The 24201-nt window shown below is 48.7% G+C and overlaps 8 protein-coding genes across 8 annotated transcripts; 3 read left to right on the forward strand and 5 right to left on the reverse strand.

Moving 5' to 3' along the window:
* Positions 1-5978: 5978 nt before the first annotated feature.
* LACBIDRAFT_241117 (uncharacterized protein) lies at positions 5979-8006 on the forward strand (the record flags this gene model as incomplete). Its single annotated transcript, XM_001889393.1, has 14 exons — positions 5979-6330; positions 6384-6416; positions 6477-6510; positions 6567-6594; positions 6649-6666; positions 6718-6774; positions 6836-7082; positions 7145-7340; positions 7403-7412; positions 7470-7504; positions 7552-7615; positions 7665-7698; positions 7755-7814; positions 7876-8006. 14 exons carry the CDS (start codon positions 5979-5981, stop codon positions 8004-8006), a joined length of 1299 nt encoding a protein of 432 aa, XP_001889428.1.
* Positions 7956-9313, reverse strand: LACBIDRAFT_315088 (uncharacterized protein). The gene is made up of 4 exons (XM_001889435.1): positions 8881-9313; positions 8339-8825; positions 8214-8283; positions 7956-8151 (listed from the first exon to the last, which is right to left on the reverse strand). The coding sequence occupies exons 1-4, from the start codon at positions 9252-9254 to the stop codon at positions 8141-8143; spliced, it is 942 nt and encodes a 313-aa protein (XP_001889470.1). The 5' UTR covers positions 9255-9313; the 3' UTR covers positions 7956-8140.
* Positions 9314-10328: 1015 nt separating this feature from the next.
* Positions 10329-11021, reverse strand: LACBIDRAFT_241145 (uncharacterized protein; the record flags this gene model as incomplete). The annotated part of the gene is made up of 3 exons (XM_001889436.1): positions 10329-10504; positions 10559-10796; positions 10857-11021. The coding sequence occupies 3 exons, from the start codon at positions 11019-11021 to the stop codon at positions 10329-10331; spliced, it is 579 nt and encodes a 192-aa protein (XP_001889471.1).
* A 1576-nt stretch (positions 11022-12597) lies between these two features.
* LACBIDRAFT_334635 (uncharacterized protein) lies at positions 12598-13416 on the reverse strand (the record flags this gene model as incomplete). Its single annotated transcript, XM_001889437.1, has 1 exon — positions 12598-13416. The coding sequence occupies one exon, from the start codon at positions 13414-13416 to the stop codon at positions 12598-12600; it is 819 nt and encodes a 272-aa protein (XP_001889472.1).
* A 534-nt stretch (positions 13417-13950) lies between these two features.
* Positions 13951-16600, reverse strand: LACBIDRAFT_315092 (uncharacterized protein; the record flags this gene model as incomplete). Its single annotated transcript, XM_001889438.1, has 11 exons — positions 13951-14265; positions 14325-14516; positions 14570-14713; positions 14770-14912; positions 14971-15266; positions 15321-15789; positions 15842-15968; positions 16015-16113; positions 16166-16206; positions 16262-16415; positions 16472-16600. The coding sequence occupies 11 exons, from the start codon at positions 16598-16600 to the stop codon at positions 13951-13953; spliced, it is 2109 nt and encodes a 702-aa protein (XP_001889473.1).
* A 272-nt stretch (positions 16601-16872) lies between these two features.
* Positions 16873-19213, forward strand: Lcc9 (laccase, multicopper oxidase, benzenediol:oxygen oxidorectuctase; the record flags this gene model as incomplete). The annotated part of the gene is made up of 14 exons (XM_001889394.1): positions 16873-16988; positions 17041-17107; positions 17165-17233; positions 17292-17439; positions 17496-17565; positions 17618-17634; positions 17685-17712; positions 17765-17963; positions 18013-18546; positions 18611-18631; positions 18690-18838; positions 18891-18914; positions 18969-19027; positions 19081-19213. The coding sequence occupies 14 exons, from the start codon at positions 16873-16875 to the stop codon at positions 19128-19130; spliced, it is 1551 nt and encodes a 516-aa protein (XP_001889429.1). The 3' UTR covers positions 19131-19213.
* A 136-nt stretch (positions 19214-19349) lies between these two features.
* LACBIDRAFT_315094 (glycoside hydrolase family 71 protein) lies at positions 19350-21013 on the reverse strand (the record flags this gene model as incomplete). The annotated part of the gene is made up of 6 exons (XM_001889439.1): positions 19350-19607; positions 19664-19815; positions 19881-20094; positions 20145-20261; positions 20316-20764; positions 20824-21013. 6 exons carry the CDS (start codon positions 21011-21013, stop codon positions 19350-19352), a joined length of 1380 nt encoding a protein of 459 aa, XP_001889474.1.
* Positions 21014-21720: 707 nt separating this feature from the next.
* LACBIDRAFT_241099 (uncharacterized protein) lies at positions 21721-24201 on the forward strand (the record flags this gene model as incomplete). The annotated part of the gene is made up of 9 exons (XM_001889395.1): positions 21721-21841; positions 21894-22018; positions 22291-22426; positions 22479-22579; positions 22634-22826; positions 22889-22995; positions 23054-23155; positions 23447-23689; positions 23758-24201. 9 exons carry the CDS (start codon positions 21721-21723, stop codon positions 24199-24201), a joined length of 1572 nt encoding a protein of 523 aa, XP_001889430.1.

Raw genomic sequence — 24201 nt, forward strand, 5'->3', positions numbered from 1 at the left:
GTTCGTAGCATTTTGAAAATATTATTCTTGCACGTTTTACAGGCATTTAGCGGGGTGATCATGGGGAGAAGCTTGGGAGAAGCTTTGCCGAGGATAGAGAGTGAGATTCTCCCACGAATGTAGTGGTAAGCCAACGACAGGACTGTTGAGTATTATGATTCGTCCCGCCGCTACCTTACAGGCCCACTCTTTTCACGTGACCTACCGTAGTTCACCGTCGTCCGTTTACTTCAGATCTTGTATCTAACGTACACGGACGACAGGTGAGTAGTATAGTTTTTACTCTAGATCTCGTATCTAACGTACACGGACGACAGTCCGTTTATATACTACACTTTTCAGTGTTCACGTTGGATCCCACTGTCTTGGGAGTTCCTCAAGCCGTCTCTCCCTGCGCCAATCCCAACAGGTTATGGGCCCCGGCCCCAGACATTCTTGAACTCCTCCCAACACACCTCGAAGGCTCCACTCTCACGTGTCGCAGCCCTCTCCTCCAATCCCTCGCTCCGCTCAGTCGTCGCAGCCCGAGATTCACACACCTGTCAGATCGTTATCTGATCTAACCGATCCCTGCCATTATGGACACGGACACCTCGCGCAAGAGCCCGCTTGCAAAGCTCGGCATCATTAGCTATAATGAATGGGAATCCGCGATGTACGGCCGCATGATGTACCTGGGGGTCAGTCGCATTATCAATGGGAAGGAAACCGTGATCTCCGACCCTGGTAGTTCCTCCGACGTCACTTCAGCCAGTATGGCCGCGTACAACGCCTACGCAACACGATGCGAGAAGGCAGCTGGAGAAATCTATCAGTGGTTGGATGAAGCAAACAAGGTGCATGTTCTGTCCATTCGAGAAGACCCGAAAGCGATGTGGGACAAGCTCGCACTCATTCACAATAAATCCGCGCCAAACTCCCGTTTCAACTCTCTCTCCGATCTCTTTTCCATTCGCCTCAAAGAAGACGAAACCCTCACTCAGCTGACTGCTCGTGTTGAAGGGGCTATGCAAACTGTCGTCAATCTTCGCCCCAAAGAACCGCCATACACCCTTTCCTTGCTTGACGAAGAACTCGCAATCATGGCCATGATACGCGCTCTTCCTCGCGAGGACTACAACCCCTTCATATCCTCTGTCCTACTCTTATCGACTCTCACGAAGGACGCCGTCTTGGAAGCCTTTCGCGTTGAAGAGACTCAACGTCGAGGCACCCAGGCTGAGATCGAGGCCGCCGCTGTCATTGCTGCTGCCGCTGCGGCTCGAGACATCAAATGTCATTGGTGTGGTGGTCCGCACATGCAACGTGAATGCGCTAGCTATATCGAGGCTCGCAGCAGTGCTCAGAAATTGCCTGCATCTGGGGGGAAGAAGAAGAATCGTGGAGGACGTGGAGCTGGACGTGGCGCAAACCGGGACTCGGCCAATGCCTCCAAGGTCGAAGAGGGCTGTGATGGTGTTTCTGTCAAGGCCGAATCCGCTGTTTGTATCTCTGCTAGCACCAAGGCCTCAGCTGACACCCATTGGAATGCAGACTCTGGCGCCACAGCGCATATGACACCTCATCGCAATTGGATTTCAAGCAACTTCAAACCTTGGCGTGTTCCAGTCCACATCGCAAATGGGCATATTGTTTATTCAACTGGGAAGGGATCAGTACATTTCCGGCCTTCAGGTCGACAGTCAAATGGAAGGGCATTGGAGGATCTTATCATCACAGATGTACTTCATGTACCAGATCTTGCCAATAATCTCTTATCTGTTCTTACCCTCACAACGAAGCGAGCATTCACTGTCGTGATCCGCGGCTCCAAATTGTCTTTCATTCGGAAACACAAAACTCTTTTCACCGCAACCGTCGACTCATCAACAACGGCTTATCTTGATGGAACAGTCGTTGTCCCCAACATTTCATCCAATATTTCTGCCGTTCGTGGAGCAGTCATTGACCGCAACCTTCTTCATAAACGCCTATGCCATCTTGGCCACGATCGCCTTGAAAGGTTCATTGACGAAGATTTAGCATCAGATACTGTCCTCACATCAGACGCTCCTCTTGACAACATCTGTGAATCATGTATCGCTGGAAAGCAACACCGGCACCCATTCCCTCATACCGCTGATAGAGCGACTGGTGCTCTAGATCGCATTTTTAGTGATGTTCACGGTCCCATGAGTGTACGGAACCGCTCTGGGAAACGTTATTGGGTCACATTTATTGATGACGCATTCCGTTGGATGGAAGTCTATGATATAGCCAAGAAAAGCGATGTTTTTGGAGCATTCAAACTCTTCAAGGCTCTTGTCGAAAAGCAGACTGGCCGGAAAATCAAATGTTTCCATGTTGATCAAGGGGGCGAGTTTACACTCAAGGAATTCGTCGACTTTCTTATGGCAGAGGGCATTCGAATCAAGTTTACGACGCGTGCTACTCCACAGCAAAATGGAGTTGTTGAACGGAATAATCGGACCACAGCTGAAGCACTCACCTCAATGCTTAATGAAGCAAACCTCCCGATGAGCTTCTGGGGTGATGCTCTCAATGTATTCCGCCATGTACACAACCGTTCTCCGACAGCTGCTCTTCCAAAAGGTTCTACACCTTACAGTGGTTTCAAGGGCAGAAAACCTCGCTGTGGCCATCTTCGTGTTTTTGGCTGCCGTGCGTATGTCCTCATTGGTCGGGATAAGCGCAAGAGCTTGCAAGGTCATACCATCAAAGGTATTTTCATTGGATATCCTTCAAACCATGCTGGTTGGAAGGTTTATGATCCAGTTTCGAAGAAGACCTACATCTCGCGTGATGTCATATTTGATGAATCCCGATTTCCTGGTACCTCAACCAAATCCTCTTCCTTGAACTCTGATTTTGCTCCACCCCTTGCCAATTTCATGGATCTCCCAGAACATGAAGACCCGTTTGATGAAGACGATCCTGTTTTCCCTCCTGCTTTAGAGGCACCTTCTAACGATTTGCCTCCTTTGGTGGGAGCCGATTTGCCTCCTTTGGTGGGAGCTGATTCTCCTCCACCTGCACGTCGTCACCGTGAACATGCTCTCCCCCCTCCTCCTTTTGAGCTCCCTACTGGCCCTCGCACTCACAAGCCTGTCCAGAAATATGACGACTATTATTCCTCAATCCAACGTCAAGCGGATGCAAAAGCTGATGCTAAGAGACTACGTAATCTTGTGCCTGACATCCCTGCTCCAGCCCTTCCCATCCCAGTGAATGACAACACTGACAAGCTGCTTTGGGATGCATCTCTTGGCCCTGCTGATGAATTTGGCGAACAGGAGGTGAATTTTAACCTCGATCTTGTGTCTGATGAAGCTCTCATGATGGCTGGACGTACGTTCGTCGAGAATGGAACCGATTCGGGGGGATACAGTGCTTTTTCCGCGACATTGCAATCGTCTACCTGCGCAATGAAAGTTGGCGCCCATGACACCAATCCACGTAACTATCGAGAGGCCATGGGAAGTGATCACTCTGAGGAGTGGTACACTGCAATGTGTCTGGAGATGAACGCAATTGAGAGGAATGGCACCTGGCGCGTTGTATATCTTCCTGCAGGAAAGAAGTCAATTGGCTCACGTTGGGTGTTCAAGGTTAAACACCTTCCAGATGGCTCTAGGATCCCCTCAAAGCGCGTGTGGTCGCCCAAGGCTATAGTCAACGCCCTGGTGTCGACTTTGACGAAACCTTTGCACCAACAGCACGCTGGAATGCTATCCGCACTATTCTTGCTCTTGCAGCAGTCGAGGATATGCACCTAGAGTCGGTTGACATTCGCGCCGCATTTCTGCATGGTGTTATGCCTGAAGAAATGGAGATTTATATGAATCTCCCTGACGGATTTCCTGCACATCCTGCACCTGATATCATCAAACAACCTGGAGATGGACGACCAGTCGCTCGCCTTTTAAAGGGTCTTTACGGTCTCAAGCAGGGCGCATATCTTTGGCATAAGCGGATGAACGAGGTCTTCATCAAGATCGGTTTTGTGCGTGTGGTCTCAGATCCTTGCGTATATGTCTACCTACGTGATAAGGTCCGCATCATTATCCCCGTCCATGTCGACGACATGACAATTGCATCAGCATCACGACCGGCCATCCTCAAGGTCATTGATCAACTTCGCGAGTACTTTGATCTCAACCATCTTGGACCAGCAGTCGGCCTTCTTGGTGTGCGTCTCACCCGTGATCGCCCTAACCGCAAACTCTGGATTGACCAGCGTGCTTACGCTGTTGACCTTCTTTCACGCTTCAACATGCTCGACGCCAATCCGGTAACTACTCCCATGGACCCTAACATAAAGCTCAGAAAGTCCCAGTCCCCACAAACATCACAGGAGGTCGAAGAAATGAGCCGAATACCTTATATTCAAGCTACAGGAGGCTTGCTCTACCTGGCTCTCGCAACACGTCCTGACATCGTGTATTCGGTGGGAGTTCTATGTCGTTTTAACTCCAATCCCGGGCTTGACCATTGGAAGGCTGTTAAACACCTTCTCCGCTACATACGTGGGACCTTGGATTATCGGATTGAGTACTCCGCCATTGCCTCGACACCTGCACCAACGTTTTTCAAAGCATTTTCTGACGCTGATCACGGCGGTAATCTTGACAACGGCCGATCTACTACTGGGATGCTACTTATGGTTGCTGGTGGCGCTGTTAGCTGGAGCAGCAAGATCCAAACCATTGTTGCTAACTCCACAACCGAGGCCGAGTTTATTGCTGCCAGTGAAACTGGACGAGAGCTTTGCTGGATGCGAAATTTCCTTGATGAAATTGGTACGACACAAGTTGGTCCCTCGGATCTCAAAATGGACAACAATTCTGCAATCTCCGTCTCAAAGCAGCCTGAGCATATGGGAAGGCTCAAGCACCTCGACCGCCATTGGTTTTGGTTGCGACAGGCTGTTTACGATAGGAAAATCATTCCCTCTTACATCCCTACTGCTGAGATGGCAGCAGATATTCTCACCAAGGCACTAACTCGAGACCTTGTCGAGAAGTTCAGGCGCATGATGGGGGTTGTTGGGGAGTGGTCCAAGGAGCCACTGCAGTGATATTGTCCGGGACATCATCAGGTGGGAGTGTTGAGTATTATGATTCGTCCCGCCGCTACCTTACAGGCCCACTCTTTTCACGTGACCTACCGTAGTTCACCGTCGTCCGTTTACTTCAGATCTTGTATCTAACGTACACGGACGACAGGTGAGTAGTATAGTTTTTACTCTAGATCTCGTATCTAACGTACACGGACGACAGTCCGTTTATATACTACACTTTTCAGTGTTCACGTTGGATCCCACTGTCTTGGGAGTTCCTCAAGCCGTCTCTCCCTGCGCCAATCCCAACAAGGACGATTTGTTTACATAGAGATGAAGGTGAGTTGCAGAAAAGCGGACGAGGTTGCCATCAAAAACCAAGCAACAAACAATTTCCCATTCAGGTACCTCCTCCTAGGCTCCTAAGTTGCCTCAGGCTCCAAACCTCCTCCTTACATCCTGCTTTGCCCGGTGATCTTCAGCAGCCCTTACTTTGTATGCAATCACATTTCCGTTGTATCTTTCCCATGGCGCTCCTGTAGCTCAACGCACCTGCGCATGATGTTCCGATTGCTTCAACTTGGACTTCTGAACTTTAGGCTTGACTCATGTATTGCCTCTGTCAACGCCCTCGGACGCCTTTCTCCGCACAAGGAAACAGCCTAAAATTTATTTGGAATTTACCTGCCATGGCGCAAGACGTCATGCTTACTGTCACGAAATGAGCATGCCATGGCGGGAACAAAAGGCAACAGATCAACTTCTCCAGATCCCAACTAGAACCACCACAAGCCGTTTGATCCTTGGTGGTGATTGGGACCATTTAACGTCATGACTAGTCTCTATAAAGACCAACTAGAGACTACGAGTTCATTTCCTCGACCTCCTCTTAGTGCGGAACATTGCTTGCACCTTCAGGATGCACTGGTCGCTACCTTTTCTCTTCGCATCCTGCGTCCTCTTGCCTACCGTCAGTGCGATACCTGTTCCAACCCAAGTGGACTTGGGCGGTGACCCTAACGGTATCGCTTACACCGACTCGAATCCGAATAAAGAACTCTGGCACGCTGGCTCAAAAATCGTTCCTCAACCTCAACGCGGCAGTCTGGGTGCCTTGATCTTAGGGCCTCAAAATGTTCCCCTGGAATTGCAAAATGCGGATCTGTTAGCACCCCCAACGACCGACCACGGCTCAGTGCCGAACTTCAAGTGGCCCTTTTCGCTCAGCCATAGCAAGCTGAAGCAAGGCGGCTGGTCAAGAGAACAGAATGGTCAGCGCCTCCTATGCTATGATGTCCTCCTTCACGGCTGACGCGGTCCATAGTCGGGAATATGCCGTCGGCGACGGACATTGCAGGTAGGCTATCTTCTTTTCTTGTTTTATATCTCAACCGACATCCATGGCTTTGACGTCAAGGCGTAAACATGCGTCTAGAAGCTGGCGCAATACGGTTTGCGTTTTTCACTCCCCGCTCTTTTTTACATTGCGTCTAAGACTCATTGTTAGTGAATTGCATTGGCACAACGTCGACGAAGTACGTCAATTTACTATTGACCTATTATAACTACTAACGCTGTCCCCTGAAAAGTGGGCTTACGTCCTGGAGGTTAGTTTATCCAGTGGCTTCCATCTGAATCCTAAATTCACGTGGACTCAGGGGGATCTAAGAATCAGTACAGTAACTCCAGAAGGTCAAGTATGGATTGGAGATGTCGTAAGCCTGCGCAGTTTTGAATGCATCATCTGATGGCACTCTAACGAACATTCAAAACTAGTCCAAAGGAGATCTCTGGTATTTTCCAGCCGGTTACCCACACTCTATCCAAGCGAAGAATAGCACACCAGACGGTGCTGAATTCCTCCTCATTTTTGATGAGGGCACATTCTCGGAAGACGGGACGTTCCTCCTCACCGACTGGTTGGCTCATGTTCCAAAGTCGGTCCTAGCTAAAAACTTTGGTTTGGACAATGATTTGCAAGCCTTTGACCACATTCCCGCTTCAGAGCTATATATCTTCCCTGGTGCGTCTAAACAACAGCCTTTTTGTTACTCGCTTTACACGACATCACAACATTATTATTAGGGACCCCTCCGCCCGAAAATATCAACGACGATATGGTGGTACCCAACGATACGCCACAACCGTTCACGTTTGCATTTTCAAAAGTAGTCCCAGAAAAAAAATTGGGTGGTACTGTAAAGGTCGTCGACTCGAGGTCGTTTTCTGTGGCGAACAAGATTGCAGCGGCTGAAGTGGAGATCGAAGTTGGAGGTATAAGGTAACCATTTTGTTTCCTATTTTCAACCGCTGCTGTTGCTTATAAATTGTGGCTTCATCTAGAGAGCTTCATGTTCGTCCTTCTTGTAGATACTTGTTCAAGCATTAACGCTGCATTGACTTTTAATAGTGGCATCCGACCCAGCCAGAGTGGACGTTCTTCATGTGGGTTCTCATCCACTGCCTCCCAAAATAGCTCACTCTTTTTATAGATCTGGAGAAGCCAGAATTTCACTTTTCGCATCACAAGCTAACGCGGCTACGTACGATTTTTATGTGAGTCCTTCATTAGAATTTGAGGGCATCCTCAGAGTAAGATGTGTAGCCCGGCGATGTTGCGTATATACCACCGTCTTTTGGTACGTTTCTCTGTCCCATTTATAACCAATGCACACCTGAAGGCGACGCATCTTAGGGCATTACATTGAAAACACTGGCAATACCACGTTGAAATTCATTGAAGTTCTCAAGAGCTGTAAGCCTCATCACCGACTGCATTGTTTCTGCCTCCCAGCGCTAAAACTCGATTTGTTTAGCGCTATTTCAAGATATCTCTCTAAGCCAGTGGCTTGCGTTAACTCCGCCAGAGCTCGTCAAGGCGCATCTAGGGTTCTCAGACGACACGATTGCTCATCTGAGCAATACAAAGCAGACGCTTGTTCTCTGATTGTTTGACGTGACCAAAGCTCATGAAAGATCATCTCTCAAGTCTACTTCTGTTCAGTACCAACTCCGAGTCCATGTATAAAGTACATTTAATTCATTGATTCTGCCGTTGCTCTGACCAATCGATACAGTCCCTCAGAAACCGACTAAAGAGAAGATAACCGATAAATAAGAAACTCTGACCCCAGAATGAATGGGAAGCACTCACATTTTCCTCCACCAAACTTCTTGAGACCTTCTTGGAGACCTTCGCCGATCTTGTCAGCGGTGGCGTCATCCTAGAATGTGTTGAGTAGATACTCGCTAGGGGTTGTTAGGAGGGAGGAAACTCACGATGTCGTAGCCAGCCTTGCTTGCAGTGGCCTTCAAAGTGTCCGTGATGTAATTACTGCCATGGCCATGCTTAGGGGGCTGAGTGTTGGATGAGCCGTAGTTGTCCGAGTCGGTGGGAGGCTTGTTGCCGGACGAGGTGTTAGACGAACCGTAGGAGTCGTTGTTGGAAGAACCGTAGTTGTTGTCGTCCGAAGAGGTCTTGGACGATCCGTACGAATCATCACCAGAAGTTGTCTTGGAAGGGCCCTTGGACCCGTAGGAGTCTTGGTTGGAGGACCCGTACGAATTGTCATCCTTGGACGATCCATACGAGTCTTTGTTGGAGCCGTAGGAGTCCTGGTTAGAGGATCCGTACGAGTCGCCGCCTTTCTTGGAACCGTACGAGGCTTGGTCAGAAGACCCGTACGAATCTTTGTTGGAGCCGTACGAGTCCTGGTTAGAGGATCCGTATGAACCGCCGGATGGTTTAGAGCCGTACGAATCGTTGCTAAAATTGTTGTAAGTTATTATTACGTTTACGAGAGTTATGACTGGAACCGTACGAATCATCATTGGAAGAACGTTTGTTGGAACCATACGAATCGTTGTTGGACGAACGATTGTTGGAACCATACGAATCGTTGTTAGACGAGCGATTGTTGGAACCGTAATTGTCGTCGTTGTTGGAGCGATTGTTAGAGCCATATGTGTCATCGGCGGAAGGGCGCTGGTTTGAACCATATGAATCGTTATTGGAGGAACCATAATTGTCGTCATCGTTCGAGCGCTTGTTTCCTGAGCCATAGGAATCGTTGTTGCTAGAACCATACGTGTCGTTGTTCGAGCGTTGGTTGCCAGAACCGTACGAGTCGTTGTTGCCTGACCCGTATTTGTCGTCCGAACCGTACGAATCGCCGCGGTTTCCGTGGTTAGACATGGTGAGGATGGGTGGGCTGGTGAGGGAAAGGGTTGATAAGTCGATAGGAGACTTGGGGTTGATAACTCTGATATCGTGAGCGGCTTTATAGCTTAGCAGCTTTCAGTCAGGGGTTCGACATGCGCGTGATGAATCGATGACGCCATATCCCGGATTCCGTGCGGGCGTCCCAAGGCACCATTGAACATTCAAGCCTTCGATTCTCTAGAGATAGGCTACAGAAAATAGAATGACAGCCCTCTGAGACGCATTTGGTTTAATATGTGTCGTTCACTCGATCAACTTGGGTGGCAGGCTGTGGAGGATTTTGCGCCCGTTTGTCAACGTGCGTCAGATTCATTCGCTCAGAAGTATGTCCGATGTCAAACATCAAAGGGAAAATAGCGCCTATGGGAGGAATTTGATTGAGTCGCCAATTTGTTATCGATGGAAACCGAAGGTGCTGGAAGCGAGGAGAAGCGTCGACGTAGCAGATGATCAATCCAAGCTAGCCCTCAAAGCTGCCATCCACAACAGGAGCAATTGTTTTCAGCTGACTCTTCAACATTACGCCGCTTCAGCCGGCGCGTAAGCCCGAAATCGTCAGCTGGACAGAGAAATGGGGTGATCGTTCGAGCTGTCATCATATTCTCTCAACTTGCGATCTCGTGCAAAAATATCTTAGCTTCAGAGCCGCCAGGCGGGGTCTTGTGACCACTCCCTGGACCTGACGGGCTCTCAAATTAGACGATCGAGTTCACAAGTCTGTAATAGCTTCAAAATTCACGGTGTGAGGTGATTGGATGGTGGAGATACAATTCAAAGACAAAACTCTACCTGAAAATGATGGTCGCTTTCGCCAACATGACACCATCGCCAGATCAATTTGGTGAGTTGCGCGAAAAATGCGCGTCGGAATGTGGGACACACCACCAGTGGGTGGAAGAGGGAAAACGAAATTACAGAGACTGGCTTATGGAAACCCAGCGTAGGTACTTCGCATCTGACATCTGAAAGCTGTTTCAATGACGACGCCAAAAGATAGAAAGACAGACTGGAGACACGCACCTCTTAGTTCAAACACGACTAATTTTGTTACTTAGCATCGGCTACGGTGCCGCATATCTTGCACGTTCTGATGTTTGCATCGTTCATCCACCGTTCAATAACTGGCTTCAGCTGTGTTCCAAGGTCCGTGACATGGAAAGAATCTTCTCTGATGATGGTTGGCTCCTCATGAGAGGGCGAAGGGCAGTACCATCGCAGCCGGTCTAGCATAGTTAGATCAGTGTAGAAAACGCAGGTCAAATGACGAAACACCATACCAAGAGAACCTTCCGGTCGAACCCGCTCAACGACTAAACCAATTGTATTCTCGAATCGAACCGGGTTATGTGGTGTGTTGGCTATAGACGAGTCATCAATTCCCGTGTCCCACATTACAATGTGAGAGGACTCGCCAGGAAGCAAGAACATCTCCCTTTCTTCGATTTGGATGTCTCTGAACTTGCCTTCATCCACCGTCCGTAGCAACATGCCGCCTTTATGTTGATAGAACCATTCCTAGGTGAATGGCGTAGCGTTAAACGATTTATCAGTGTCCAAGGGCGAAGGAGTATCAACTTCTGTCTCGTTGACATGATAATCGCGTCTCTCATTAGGACCTCCGACAGCCATCACGATGAAATCGCCACCTTTGTAGAGACAAAAGTTGTTCACAGGCGGCTGCAGGAGGTGCTGGTTCTCAGCCAACCACTTTGGGAAATTTAAGGGAGTTGCCAGAGGCATTTCGACAAGGGTACGACAAAGGACCGAGTCAAAGGAAGGATTTTGAGAAAGGTATTCACGTGATGAAATGTTGAGCTCACGTGATAGAAATAAAGAATTCTCGTGTCGATTGTCATGATGATCCATCTCGTTCAGTTGAACCCCTCAATCCCTACAAAGTGGTGCTCACCGTACAGAATCTGATTAACGTTGTCGTCTATGGCAACCAGCGCCCAAGCACCCGTGGCACACGAGCAGGACAAACGCAGGAAGCAAACGGTTGACAAGGCAAGGGCCTCTCATGTGAGTTAACCTATCTTTTTACGACATAGACCTGTTTTTGAACCCTATCTTTAGCTATCAAGACAACTACAAATGAGGCTTCAATATGCACGTCTCAAAGTTGAACATGGTTGGGTATGTCTTTCGAGGAGGCAGTTATCCCGGTCACTTTCACGTATACGAAAATGATACCAACTGTCCCCCACATCTAGCAAAAGCAGAATCTAAACGAAGTGGAAAACCTATACTTTCACCATTCTCATCAACGAGGGCCAAAGACGTTCCTGGGACCTTCATTGATCACACCAGTTGAAAGCGCTTCCTTCGAGCAGCCAGTTCCCTATCTCCCATCTTCGCTGTCGTTCATATCCAGGACTGCGACGAGTTCTACCCTTGCCGATTTGGATGAACCAATTTCCATTGACTTACCCGTTCGGCCGAATTCCGACTGGTTGCCACCCGCTCCACCAGAAGAAACTCCCTCCTCGTCCACCATGGACGTCGTAAATTCCGCGACATCGGAAGGTGAAGAGGCCACTACATTTCCGATGGACGTAGATCAATTCCAACGGGATGGCTCTGTCACCCCCACGAATTCCACTCAGTCTGTCTCCGTCTCCTCTTCCCAAGTTTTCGACTTGTCCTCACAACAAACGCGGAATCCAACGCCTCCCAACCAATCAGGGGGCAGCTATCCACCATCAGAGACACAATCATCTACTCCTTCTTTCACGACGACCAATGCAGGGAGCGAATCTGCACCACTTTATAGTGGGAATCACTACCCTGCTGTAAAGCCCCCACGTTCACGGACAGTCAAATCCAAGGCTCCTAGAAAACCTTCACCACCTCTCTCTAACAAGGATATGTACAATTTCAGCCCGTCAAATCTGACATACGATTCTTTCTGGTCATCACACACGCCTCAACCGAGTACATCCCGAGGGCCTCGGATGTCGCTTCCTGATACCTCTATGGATGGGCTTCCGCCAGCTCAAGATTATCGGAGGGGACAATTTGATATTCCAACATCATCACAGGGTAGTTTGGAAGGGAGGAATCAACAATTTGGAGGTCCACTGACATAGGGGTTTTGTGCGGAAGGCAAGCCTTTCTTAATGTATCTATTACACTTTACCATAATCTCTTGCTTTTTGCCAAACTCTCTATCCAACCGAGGTTGAGTCCCATGATTTCGGTTGAACGTGCACGTTCGTTTGCTAATGGGGCAAATTTAGAATTTAGTGCCACCTATAGAGTGGAACAATGTTGTGTATTGACTGACCGGCACTCCCAGGAAGTGTAAAAAACGCTTTTACCCTCTTGGACGATCTGAGCCTTGCTTCTGGCTAAGAAACACAAGTTGGGTCGAAGCCCGGGATGAAGTCGAGCTTGTGCCTGTTGTCGAAGGAAAAGAAGAAGAATTGGACGAAGAGGATGGTTTTGACGGCGAAGAATCAGACCCAAAGGTCGGGGTTTTTGGCCAGCCTGGCGGCAGTTGGCGGAGTCGCTTCCCGGCCGGTCCATCTGCGGAAACCGTTGGACTTGGTCGCTTGTTCTGCCCTTTGGAATCCGTCACGGGAGTGGAGCACTTAGCAAGAGCAGCTTCAATCTCTTTAAGACGTTGTGCTGCACTCGAAAGCTTGGTTGGTGGGGGAGTTGGTGGCCAGTAGATCTCCTGAGTCGATTTTGGCGGGTTGGATATGGAGGACGACGTGAAATCGCGCTTATCAGCCCCCATCCCCAACTTTTGAATGTCTCTGAGATGTTGTACTGCACCCTGTGGGGAAGGGGTTGGTCTTGACGGTGAACAATCAGATCCGAAGGTCGGGGTCGAAAGAGCATCATTTTCCCAGCCTGGTGGCAGCTGGCGGAGTCGCTTTCCAGCCGGTCCATCTGCGGGGCCCGTTGGATTTGGTCGCTTGTTCTGCCCTTTGAAATTCGTCACGGGAGTAGAGCAGTTAGCAAGAGCATCTTGAATGTCTTTAAGACGTTGTGCTGCACCCGAAAGCTTGGTTGGGGGAGGAGTTGGTGGCCAATAGATCTCCTGAGATGATTTTGGCCCGGGGTTGGATATGGAGGACGACGAGAAATCGCGCTTATCAGTCTCCATCCCCGACTTTGCAGGCGACATGTTTGGAGAGATAAACTGGTATATCCCTAAGCCGGACAGAAGAATGACTGAATATCATTGGTACTTTACCTAGTACTTATATCCCTACAGGTAATGTCAATGTAAGTATCGATGAAGGCGACATACATTACTCACCTGAGCTGGACAGAAGAACGATTGAGCAAAGTGACGAGGCTGTGGTGAAGTTATACTGTATTATATATAAAGGTCGATCGATACGATCGCGCTATACAACTCAAGAAGAGGGAACAAGAGGGAGTTAAGAGAGTAGAGTGAGCCAGGTGACAGATTATCGATTGGCGCCAGGTTGCCATGATTTCAAATATGCATCACTTTGGTATTCGACGCGGATGGGAAAGGTACTAACGTACTATGGCAATATGGCAGAGCACAGTATCTTCCTCTCTTCTGCATCGAGAGTGGGCGCATTATTGTGCACTCAGACGGATGAATAAGGCCAACCACACGAAAGGCATATTATATACTGCGATGGCAAAATATCAAGCAAATAAATCAGGGATCTGAATCACGAACTCAATCGAAATCTTGAATATCATCTTCCACCAACCAACCGCCATCCTTTTCTTCCTTTGTTCTTGAGCATTCGTCTTCGTCGTACCCCTCGTCTATAACCTGCGCAGCAGCTCCAGTGTCGGCTTCATCAAGCTGGGATAGCCGCATGTTGTCTCCGCCCCTCACGAACGTCATTTTCGAGAATAGCTGATGGGCAGGAGGAGCCTGCGAAGATGGGGAGCGGCCACCCACAGCTTCTCTTGCCTTCAGGATCCCTCCAAGTTCCAATATCACGTCAGTCCTACTCCATCCTCCAACACGCTTAGCTGCCGCGTTCTGTTTCCAGAGAGACATGAGTATGCGTACGAAGACAGTAGGGGAGAAAGTGTACCAACCACCTTCAGATCCTCCCTCGCAATCCATTCTCTTGTAATTGTCACTGCGTCTCTTGCATCCTTCTCCCTCTGCAAGGAGTTGAAGAACTCAGGCTTAAACACCTTCTGAGACCGACGAGGCACAGGTGAAGGCAACGAGTGGAGGGTGCCTAGCGTCAATAGGTGGAAGCGGTGAGGGTTCGCTTGGTACCACTAAGAAACCCAACTTAAATCGTCCTCAAAGTGATTGAGATAAAATGACATACCGCTTCACCCCCACTTGAGTCAACCCAACTTAGCCAATCCGCTACACCCTCAGCTTCTTCCATCTCCGTACAGAATTGGGTATAGTTTTGGTGTATGTATAAAGAGAACAAGGACGAGTCTATTGGCGAATCTGCGTAGAGTGTCTGCGAATTCCCTCATCTGCTAAGCGTCAAACAGGGAGGGACGGGGGCAAGCTTACATCAACATCCACTCTACTGCATCTTCGCTCATGCTCTTCAAGGTGAGGTGGAAGTTTCGGTGGGTCTTTCAGAAGAGCATCGATGTCACGTTCCTTCGCAAGGTCTTTTGCGGTTGCAGACGGGTTCGGTGGGTCACCTTTACCTACACAGTTATTCCTTGTCAATCAAACATATGTCAAGTTTATCGGTAATTGACTGACGTTTATTGTACAGCACTTTCCCCATAAGATGAAACAGAACCAAGCTTTGCTCTCTTCGCGTGACTGACTCTAATACAAGCTTTGTTCCCTTCCTCTTACTCTTGCTAGGGAGTTGGACGACACAAGCGAATTGCATGGCCATAATTGCGCTTCTTATGTCGCCATTAGCCGACTCCACGGTAATATTCAGTACATCGTTAGATGGGGCCGACATTCCCCTCGGGTGGGATGCGAAGTGCGTTTGAAGAAGTGCCTGAAGAGCCTTTCGTAGCAGTGTCGGCGCAATGGGGTTGAACCTGTAAAAACATTACATCTAAGATCACTGAATAAACATGATTAGACCGACCTACATGATTTGCGTGACGTACGGTCCTCCCAGCAAGTCCTTGGACAAGACCGTTCGGACATCCACTACCTGTTCTTTATCTCTTCCCCAGCCGCCACCACTCGTCATGCGGTCATCATTTGCTTCTCCGCGCATACCAGCATTGCTAACAACAATGATGACAGGAACAGGTGGCGAAGACGGGGAGGAGTCCACGAGCGCCTTCAACGATGCGTGAAAGCTGGCTTGTGTCTGTGCGTAAAGAATGTTCGGGAGGTCTTCGAGGAGAACTATGCGCCGTTGTGGTGGAGATGGCTTTGCGGATTGAGATGCTGATTTTGAGGAACTACCTGACGTGGAGTGGGAGAAGATACTCTGGCAATTTGTGGCCCTGTTGAGGAATGCTTCAAATTTCGTAAACAGGCTCTCGAAGTCTTGATCATGGTTATTTGGATGCTGGGATTGGCCGGTTGATGCATGGGAACTTGAAGCATCTGCTCTGAAGTCAGTGATTAAGTATCGCAAGGGTCAAATGGAGTAGCTTGCCAAAGCCAGAGAATGCTTCTCCGACAGAATTTCTCCATTCCAGAATGTCGAACCCCATTTCACGAGCGAGAACGCGAATAGTGGATGTTTTTCCTGTGCCAGCTGGTCCCGTCAGGGCGAGGATCCTCTAAGAGAATAAGGTGGCGGCATTGATGTACGGGAAGGCGACACACGCGGTATTTTTTTAGCTTGCCAGAAGGACCTCCATCGAAGGCTTCAACGAGCCAACGGCGTACATCCTCTACCTTTCTCACATGAACAGCTAGTTCTGCCTTGAATAAACATTGAACTTGCTACAAATACTGAGGATTGCGGGTGGCATACCTCTGTAGTAGGTTCGTAGATGTCCACCCATAGACGATCCTCTGTGCGGACCACAGTGGTCAGCAATCCAAACCAACAGAGTGATGAGAGACACACCGATATCTTCCAATGGCGATAAAGTCAATCTTGCTTTCTCTTTCCCTTTCCCACCAGACTGAACTTGTTTTCCATTAACAGTTCCTTGAGAGAGGAGCAAAGTATCCCCATCCCTGTCCCGTTGGGAGGGTAGAGACTGAGATGACGATTTGAACTGCAACACGCTACTAGTTCAATTACCTCTCCGCACTTGAAGGGGGGTCAACTCACGGCTGTCAACGGGTTAATTCGCTTCGTCGAATGGCTTGGTGCATCAAGCTTGGCGAGGTTTACCCGCGTTGGTTTGATTTTCTTCTGCGTTGATGGTTTTGGTTGACTTGATTGTGACTTTGGTGGCATTGGTGCTTTAAATCCTCCCGGTACGATTCACCCGACCTTTTAGAAGTAAAGTGAGAGGATGAAGGACGCGTTTAGCGTTGGCAGGGACTCTAAGAACGTTGCGTCCTGTAGGTAATGTGACTGTGACATGAATTACGCTCTGCCGAATTTAACTTGGCAGGATCCCTCCAGCAACCCTTGATGATCCCTGCCGCTCATGACTGATGTGGGAACTATATTTGTTATACTTGAAGTCAACTTGAAGTGGTGAGCAGATTTCGCCACACGGGAAGATGCGTCTCTTAACCCTCACACTCCTTTTTCTACGGATAGTTAGTGCGTCGATAGGACCGACCGCGGACCTCCATATTGTCAATAATAATATACAGCCGGATGGCTTCACTCGTTCGTATGTCCTCCAGCATTTCTCTGAGTTTTCTTACCAACCTCTTGCGATTTAGTGCCGTCCTTGCTGGTACTTCGTCCACAGTTGGGACATTCCCTGGACCGCTTATTTCTGGTGCAAAGGTCGGGCCTTTCCTTTTTTCCCCGGAGTATGGACATTGCGTTAATGTCAACCTTCAGGGTACCACTTTCTTCATGAATGTCGTTAATCATTTGACCGACACGACGATGTTGACAACTACCAGCATTGTACGTTTGCCTTTATCTCTGACCTATCTTAATGATTGACATCGCCCGAATTATATAGCATTGGCACGGCATGTTTCAGCATCGCACGAGTTGGGCGGACGGTCCAATTGGAGTGACGCAATGTCCCATCACTCCAGGCGACTCATTTTTATACCAGTTCTCCGTTCCTGACCAGGCTGGAACCTTTTGGTACCATTCTCATCACTGTATGTTGTCCGCCCACCTCGATGTCGAGCCCGCCAGTCATCGTCATTTGTTTTAGCGGCACAATATTGTGATGGTCTTAGAGGTCCTCTTGTGATATACGACAAACTGGACCCAAACAGGGCTCTGTGAGTTTCAAATTGACTTTTTCCTCTTCAACTAATCAGCTCTTTCCGTTAGATACGACATCGATGATGGTAATCGTAATTTCTATCTACAAGCAATATACGCTAATTCCTGGAATCAGAAACAACTGTTATAACTCTCGCGGACTGGTAAGAATCTTACGTATTGTTGTAATTGTCATTTCTGAAATTTGAACGCAAGGTATCACACCCCATCGCCTCAACTTAACTCCTTCCCCACACCAGACGCTACATTGATCAACGGGAAAGGTCGTTACTCTGGCGGACCTGCCGCTCCCCTCTCAAACATCACCGTTGTTCAGGGCAAGCGCTATCGTTTCCGCTTGGTCTCAATGTCATGCCTCCCCAACTATGTTTTCTCCATCGACGGGCACACTATGGCATGTTTAACGGTTGTATTCTCTGACAGCTCTCACTCATAACATACAGAACATCATCGAAGTCGACGGCATCAGTGTCACACCAACGACTGTTGACTCCATCCAAATATTTGCCGGCCAGCGATACTCCTTCGTTCTAACCGCCAGTCAACCAACCGACAACTACTGGATACGTGCGCTTCCCAATGTTGGGACACCAGGCTTCAACGGCGGCATCAACTCGGCTATTCTTCAATACGCTGGCGCACCTAATCAAGACCCTACCAGTACCCAAACTGCCAGCGTCATGCCGATGCGTGAAACAGACCTTCACCCGTTGGTAAACCCGGGCGCCCCTGGCCCCGCAAAGCCCGGTGCTGCAGATATCAATATCAATCTGAATATTGTGTTCAACTATACCCTGTTCAAGTATACCCTCAACGGGGCCCCTTTCGACCCACCGACTGTTCCCGTGCTTTTACAGATCTTGAGTGGAGCGAAGACCGCGCAAGAAATGTTGCCCCCCGGAAGCGTGTACGTCCTTCCTCGGGATAAGGTTGTTGAAGTTACGATGCCAGCGGTCGCGCTTGCAATTGGAGGTCCGGTACGTGGCTCATTCCGTCATTCTCTTGAAGTTGACATGAATGACGAATGCCTCATTCGTTCAGCATCCACTTCATTTGCACGGGGTACGTTTTCGAATTGTGTTCCTGTGGGAATTCCTACTCATAATTTGTGCGGTGTTAGAACACCTTCGACGTTATCCGCAGTGCAGGCAGTTCGACTTACAACTTTGTGAACCCTGTCCGTCGGGACGTGGTCAGTATCGGACAAAATGGGGATAACGTCACCATTCGTTTTACGACGAACAATGCTGGCCCGTGGTTTTTGCACTGGTGAGCGCATTCTGTTATCGGGAAATTGATCACAAACTCATAATTCAATCAGTCACATTGATTGGCATATGGTCCTGTTCGCCTTTCTATGTTACTCTCTCAATGCATCCACTGATTTACCAACTTGCAGCGGCTTGGGAGTTGTCTTCGCTGTAGATGTTCCAACTATTTCTAGTACCAACCCTCCTGGTACGTTCCAATTGCGTCTTCGCCTCATATATTCTCAATGTCTTTCATCACAGCTGCGTGGAATCAACTGTGCCCTACCTACAATGGTCAATCTGCCCCGTAGTCACTCGTTTTCACTGGACTTGTTTTGTGCGCTGATGTGGTAGAACATTCTTATATATATTTGTACGTTTCCCAACTATTTCACATCCTGTTGTTGCATGCATGCGAGCACCTAATCTTTCGCGAAAAGTAGTACCTCCATGGAATCGTTCCTGTAGAAAGTGGTATACATTGACAATTCCTTCAGTGGTTGCCCTCCCACAGCTACTAGTACAATGCATCATGGCGAAGCAGCTACAAATGCGTTGAAGTTATAATTCGACGGATTCTCTGTAAAAGTATAACCCTTCGGCGCAAACGTCAACACTTCCTTCTTCATCCGATACAAAACGGCAACCACACTGCATGACTGTGTTAACGGGAGGCTTAGCTTCGAACATCCACTCGGCAACTCCATAGTGACGGTAGAGGGTCCACACGTGAGCTTGATGTGTGCTGCCTTCGGGAGTAGGGCGACTGCCCAAACGGCGTCTCGTGTCTGTTGAAAAGAGAGTTTAATCGATATGCATTGGGGACAATTGTGAGAGTACTGACGATATCATAGTTGGCTGGTTTGCCAATGGGATCTGGCGTATTGGCTTGTGCAGGAGAGAGGCGACCCCATAGAAAGATCCTGTCTCGCGTGATGACGGGGTATTCACCTGTCTTGAAACCAATGATATAGTGATGCATGAGGTCGAGCCATCCTGTAAACACGCAAGAGACAAGATAAGATGGTGTCCAGAAGCGCATGCAAGATGACCAGACTGACCTTGATGGTCAAATCCATCCGTCCACGCCTGGGAGTTGGGTTGTGCACCTTCAATCGGACCGACATAGTGCGATTCGCCATAATCGTTCCATGTTATGACTTGAGCTAGATCGATTGACTCGCGCTGCTTGATCAAGAGCTCCCAACGTGTTGCGAAGAGCCAATCATCTGGACGGTATATAAAATTCTTGTTGTAGGTATCCTTCCCATAATGCTTTGAAAAGCGTTAGCCTCGACGAGGGGATGGAGGAGGATCAAACTCACGGTAAAGAACCACGGTGATACAGCTGCCATGTATGTTCGGCCAGAGAGATGCGATAGATACTGTTGATCGTAGTCGAAAGTAATGGCAGTGTTGCCCAATGGCCAAGCAGAGTTCCACTATACATTGACAATAGGTTGAGCTAGGAAAAGTCATCAAGGTGAAGGACTCACGCTAAACACGCCGTCGATAGCTGTGACGTTGTGAAGGCGTGCCGGTTCGATGAAGAAAGAGGGCACAAAATGGGTCCCCGTCACCGAATTCTTTTTCATTACGTTCATCCACCCCTCATTCAAATCCTGAGCACCGAACGTGCACCCCTCGCCTCCGAAAGTGGAATAGAATGGTTGTCCGGCGTAAATCAGCTGGTTCGGATGTGCATGGTACGTATCAACGTAGTGCCGTATTAGATTATCGTCTGAAGCGGAGGCGCAAGGTATGGCGTTCATGTCAAAGGATAAGAAAAGCTTGAATGGTTGCGATATATGACCGAGAAGTTTCTTTGAATCGCTAACAGCCTTCGCTGCCCTGTACGCATCGGCGACTCGGTCGGGTTGCCATGGGTCACTCCCAATGTTGAGTGCGAAGGCGTCAATTCCTTTGGATGAGGCGAGTCTGATATCTGTTTTTGTAAAATCATTAGAATCAGAAAATTCGTCAGAGAATGTGAATAAGTACAACCTTTCACCCAGTCCAGGAATTGATATGGAAGGGTATTCCCAACCATGAAGTGTGCGACTACAACTTTGTGGTGTGGCTGACGTACATGCGTCAAATGTATGTGATGTTGACTCGGGTGGTGTATGCGAGCTGCATCGACTTGCAAAAGAATGATGTTGAGTACAACAAGGAGGGTAGCGATGTGCCACATCTGTTCTGGGGAAAGGAGAAAAGAATATTAGAGGCTGACAAGGCCGATGGGCCATGTTATAAGCCGTTTGAACGCGGACTGGCCCATGCCAGGTGATCGACGTAGAAATAGTCCGCCATTTGATTTCATCCAGAGTACCCATTTCATTTTTTCGTCGTCTAGTGTATTCCGCTGGACGCTGAGTATCATCACGACGATTACAACTCACAGCTAGGACACGCAGACGTTTTTCGTCGTGTCTCCCCCAGCTACAAGGTATTCCCACTGGTAATTTTCCATCGGGACGTCGCCAACGTCAGAGCCAAGAGTTTGAAGCAGAAGATTACGCTCCACCAGGTTGGGAACAAGTAGGCCGTCTCCCAACTGTTCGTCAAGGTTGGGCCCATTAATGTTTGTTCTCCTACGCCAGAGAATATAGATAATGGAGGGTAAAACAGGACCTCCAAATCGAATGCGGAGGTAAGCGCGATTTAAACGACATTTTGAACGACAAGGCAAGATTCAGAACGACAAAATACTCCGAGTCGTCAATGAATTGTCGGGTCAAATTGGTGTGACATTTGTGTGACCCGACGTATTTTGCGTGACATCGCGTCTGCTGTTGAGCGCCATTAAGCGGTGATTACAACGACTAGCGTCTCCCGCCTCATCACCTCTTGTGCTATAGAACCACAATATTCTCGTCTTTTTCTCGTGTTTATATCACGATGTCCACAGCCAAAGCGCGTACGGCCCACGCCAGGGCCATTTTGGGACCAGAGTTGCATGACCAACTCTCAAACACCCGAGTTCTTCTCGTCGGAGCTGGCGGTATTGGATGCGAATTACGTGAGTCTATATCGTTTTAGAGTGTTTTTAATTTATTGACTTTGAAATTCAGTGAAGAATATCGTCTTGACGGGCTTTGGCGAAATCACGCTTTTGGATCTAGACACTATCGACCTGTCAAACCTGAATAGACAATTTCTGTTCAAGAAGAAGGATGTTAAACAGAGCAAAGCTTTGGTGGGTTTTAGCCTTCTCAAGTTGCTTCTGTTTTTGCCATATGCTTCCGCTTTTTTATCTCGTCGGCGCGTGGTTGGGTTGTTTTCTGGCTTCTTGCGGGTGCCATTTGTTTTTTCCCTCAGCCCCAAGTCGAAGGGCGGTCTTGCACGGCTATTCAGCTACGCCTTGTGATAGTTTGAATGATCGAGGCTTGTCTCCGTCACCAACACGATTCGGCGGAGGAGGGACATGTTGCCAAGTCAATTCCTTAACTAACACGTTTCGCACATCAGGTCGCGGCGCAAACAGCCTCTGCTTTCAATCCCAACGTTCGGATTATACCTATTCACGACAACATCAAGGAACCGCAATATGACATACAATGGTTCCAGAAATTTGATATTGTTTTAAACGCTCTGGACAACCTGGGTACAGCCACCTATTTCCGAAACTGTCTGCATTTCTGAACTTTTGTCACTAGATGCGCGCAGGCACGTCAACAAAATGTGTATGGCCGCTCAGGTACCACTTGTAGAATCAGGAACAGCTGGATATCTTGGTCAAGTGCAGCCTTTGCTTATGGTATGTACCCTGTCTCTTCATGCGACCTTAAGTGCTGATCTTATATTACTGTAGGATCGTACGGAATGTTTTGACTGTATACCCAAAAGCACACCTAAAACATTCCCTGTCTGTACTATACGCTCAACGCCAAGTCAACCCATCCATTGTATAGTATGGAGTAAGAGTTATCTTATGGGGCAACTATTCGGAGAAGACGAAGATGCAGTTGGAGAACTGGACGAGGCCGAGAAGCAGGGCGAAAACGGTGTGTAACAAACACCCTTGACATGCTTACAGGTGGTTGAGTCTGAGTGATCTCCTTTTCAGCGCGAGAAATTGAAACCCTAAGAAATGAGGCTCAAGCCTTCAAAGCTGTGCGAACCGCTTTGCGATCCTCAAGTAGCTCGGACGCTGCCAAGATGGTGTTCCAAAAAGTTTGCAGATGATTACATGTCTTTGCACCCTCTTTATGCTAATCACGTCTTCTGACAGGTCTTCAATGCTGACATCAAGAACCTTTTGGTCATGGAGGATATGTGGCGTTCGCGTGCCCCTCCAACTCCCTTGGACTTCGACACAATCATGAACGAGACCGTCGTTCCTCAGCAAAACGGAACGGCGACTCATAACGGCACAGATGCTGTAGCCAGCGGAAGTAGACGCAGAAGCAGCAGACTAGCAAAATCATCGCCCGCAAAACCACCATCACCTGCAAAAATACCAAGACCTGCAAAGTCATCACCCGCAAAAACACCAAGACCTGCAAAGTCATCAGCAACCGCAAAAACACCAGCATCCGCAAAACCATCGGCATCCGCAAAACCACCAGCACCCATCACGAATGGTGAAGTCAACGGCGCACCAGCCTTGAAAGATCAACGTGAGCTGACGCTGAAAGACAACCTTGAGCTGTTTGTTTCAAGGTGCGTTTGGCTTGGTTGTTGCTCTTGTAATTTTCAATCACATCTCCGACTTTCTCTTAGTACGAATCGACTAGCAGCTCGACTGAAAGGGGGAGAAGACACTATCTCGTTTGATAAAGACGACGATGACACTCTCGACTTCGTCACTGCGTCTTCTAACCTCCGCTCGACAGCCTATGGCATTGGGACTAAGACTCGTTGGGAAGTCAAAGGCAAGCACACGCCATCTTTTTCTTCCTTCCGACCTGTCTAATTCGGCGTATCCCCACAGAGATGGCTGGCAACATTATCCCAGCCATTGCTACAACAAACGCCATCGTCTCTGGCCTCATTGTTCTACAAGCCCTCCATCTCCTCCGCAAAACCTATGACAAGATGCGGAATGTGCATCTCCAATTCAAACCCGCCGTTCCATTGAGCACGATCACTCTTAGCCCTCCAAACCCTGCCTGTGGGATATGTAGGGACACCTACGCCCTTCTACTCTGCGATCCGTCCCGAGCTGTCCTGGGCGATGTGATCAAAGGACTTTTGGGTGACGACAAGCGGGAGGTTAGCGTCTACGAGGACAAACGGATACTAAGTGACCCAGATTTGGACGATAACAATGAAAGGACGTTGGAAAGCCTTAACGTAACACGGGGCAAGTTCTTGGCCATCGTTGATGAGGAAGGGGATAGGGCAACGATCTCAGTTGGTTTGGGCGTTTTACCGTAA

Source organism: Laccaria bicolor, genomic scaffold (assembly GCF_000143565.1).
Source record: "Laccaria bicolor S238N-H82 LACBIscaffold_67 genomic scaffold, whole genome shotgun sequence".
In the NCBI taxonomy this organism is placed as follows: domain Eukaryota; kingdom Fungi; phylum Basidiomycota; class Agaricomycetes; order Agaricales; family Hydnangiaceae; genus Laccaria; species Laccaria bicolor.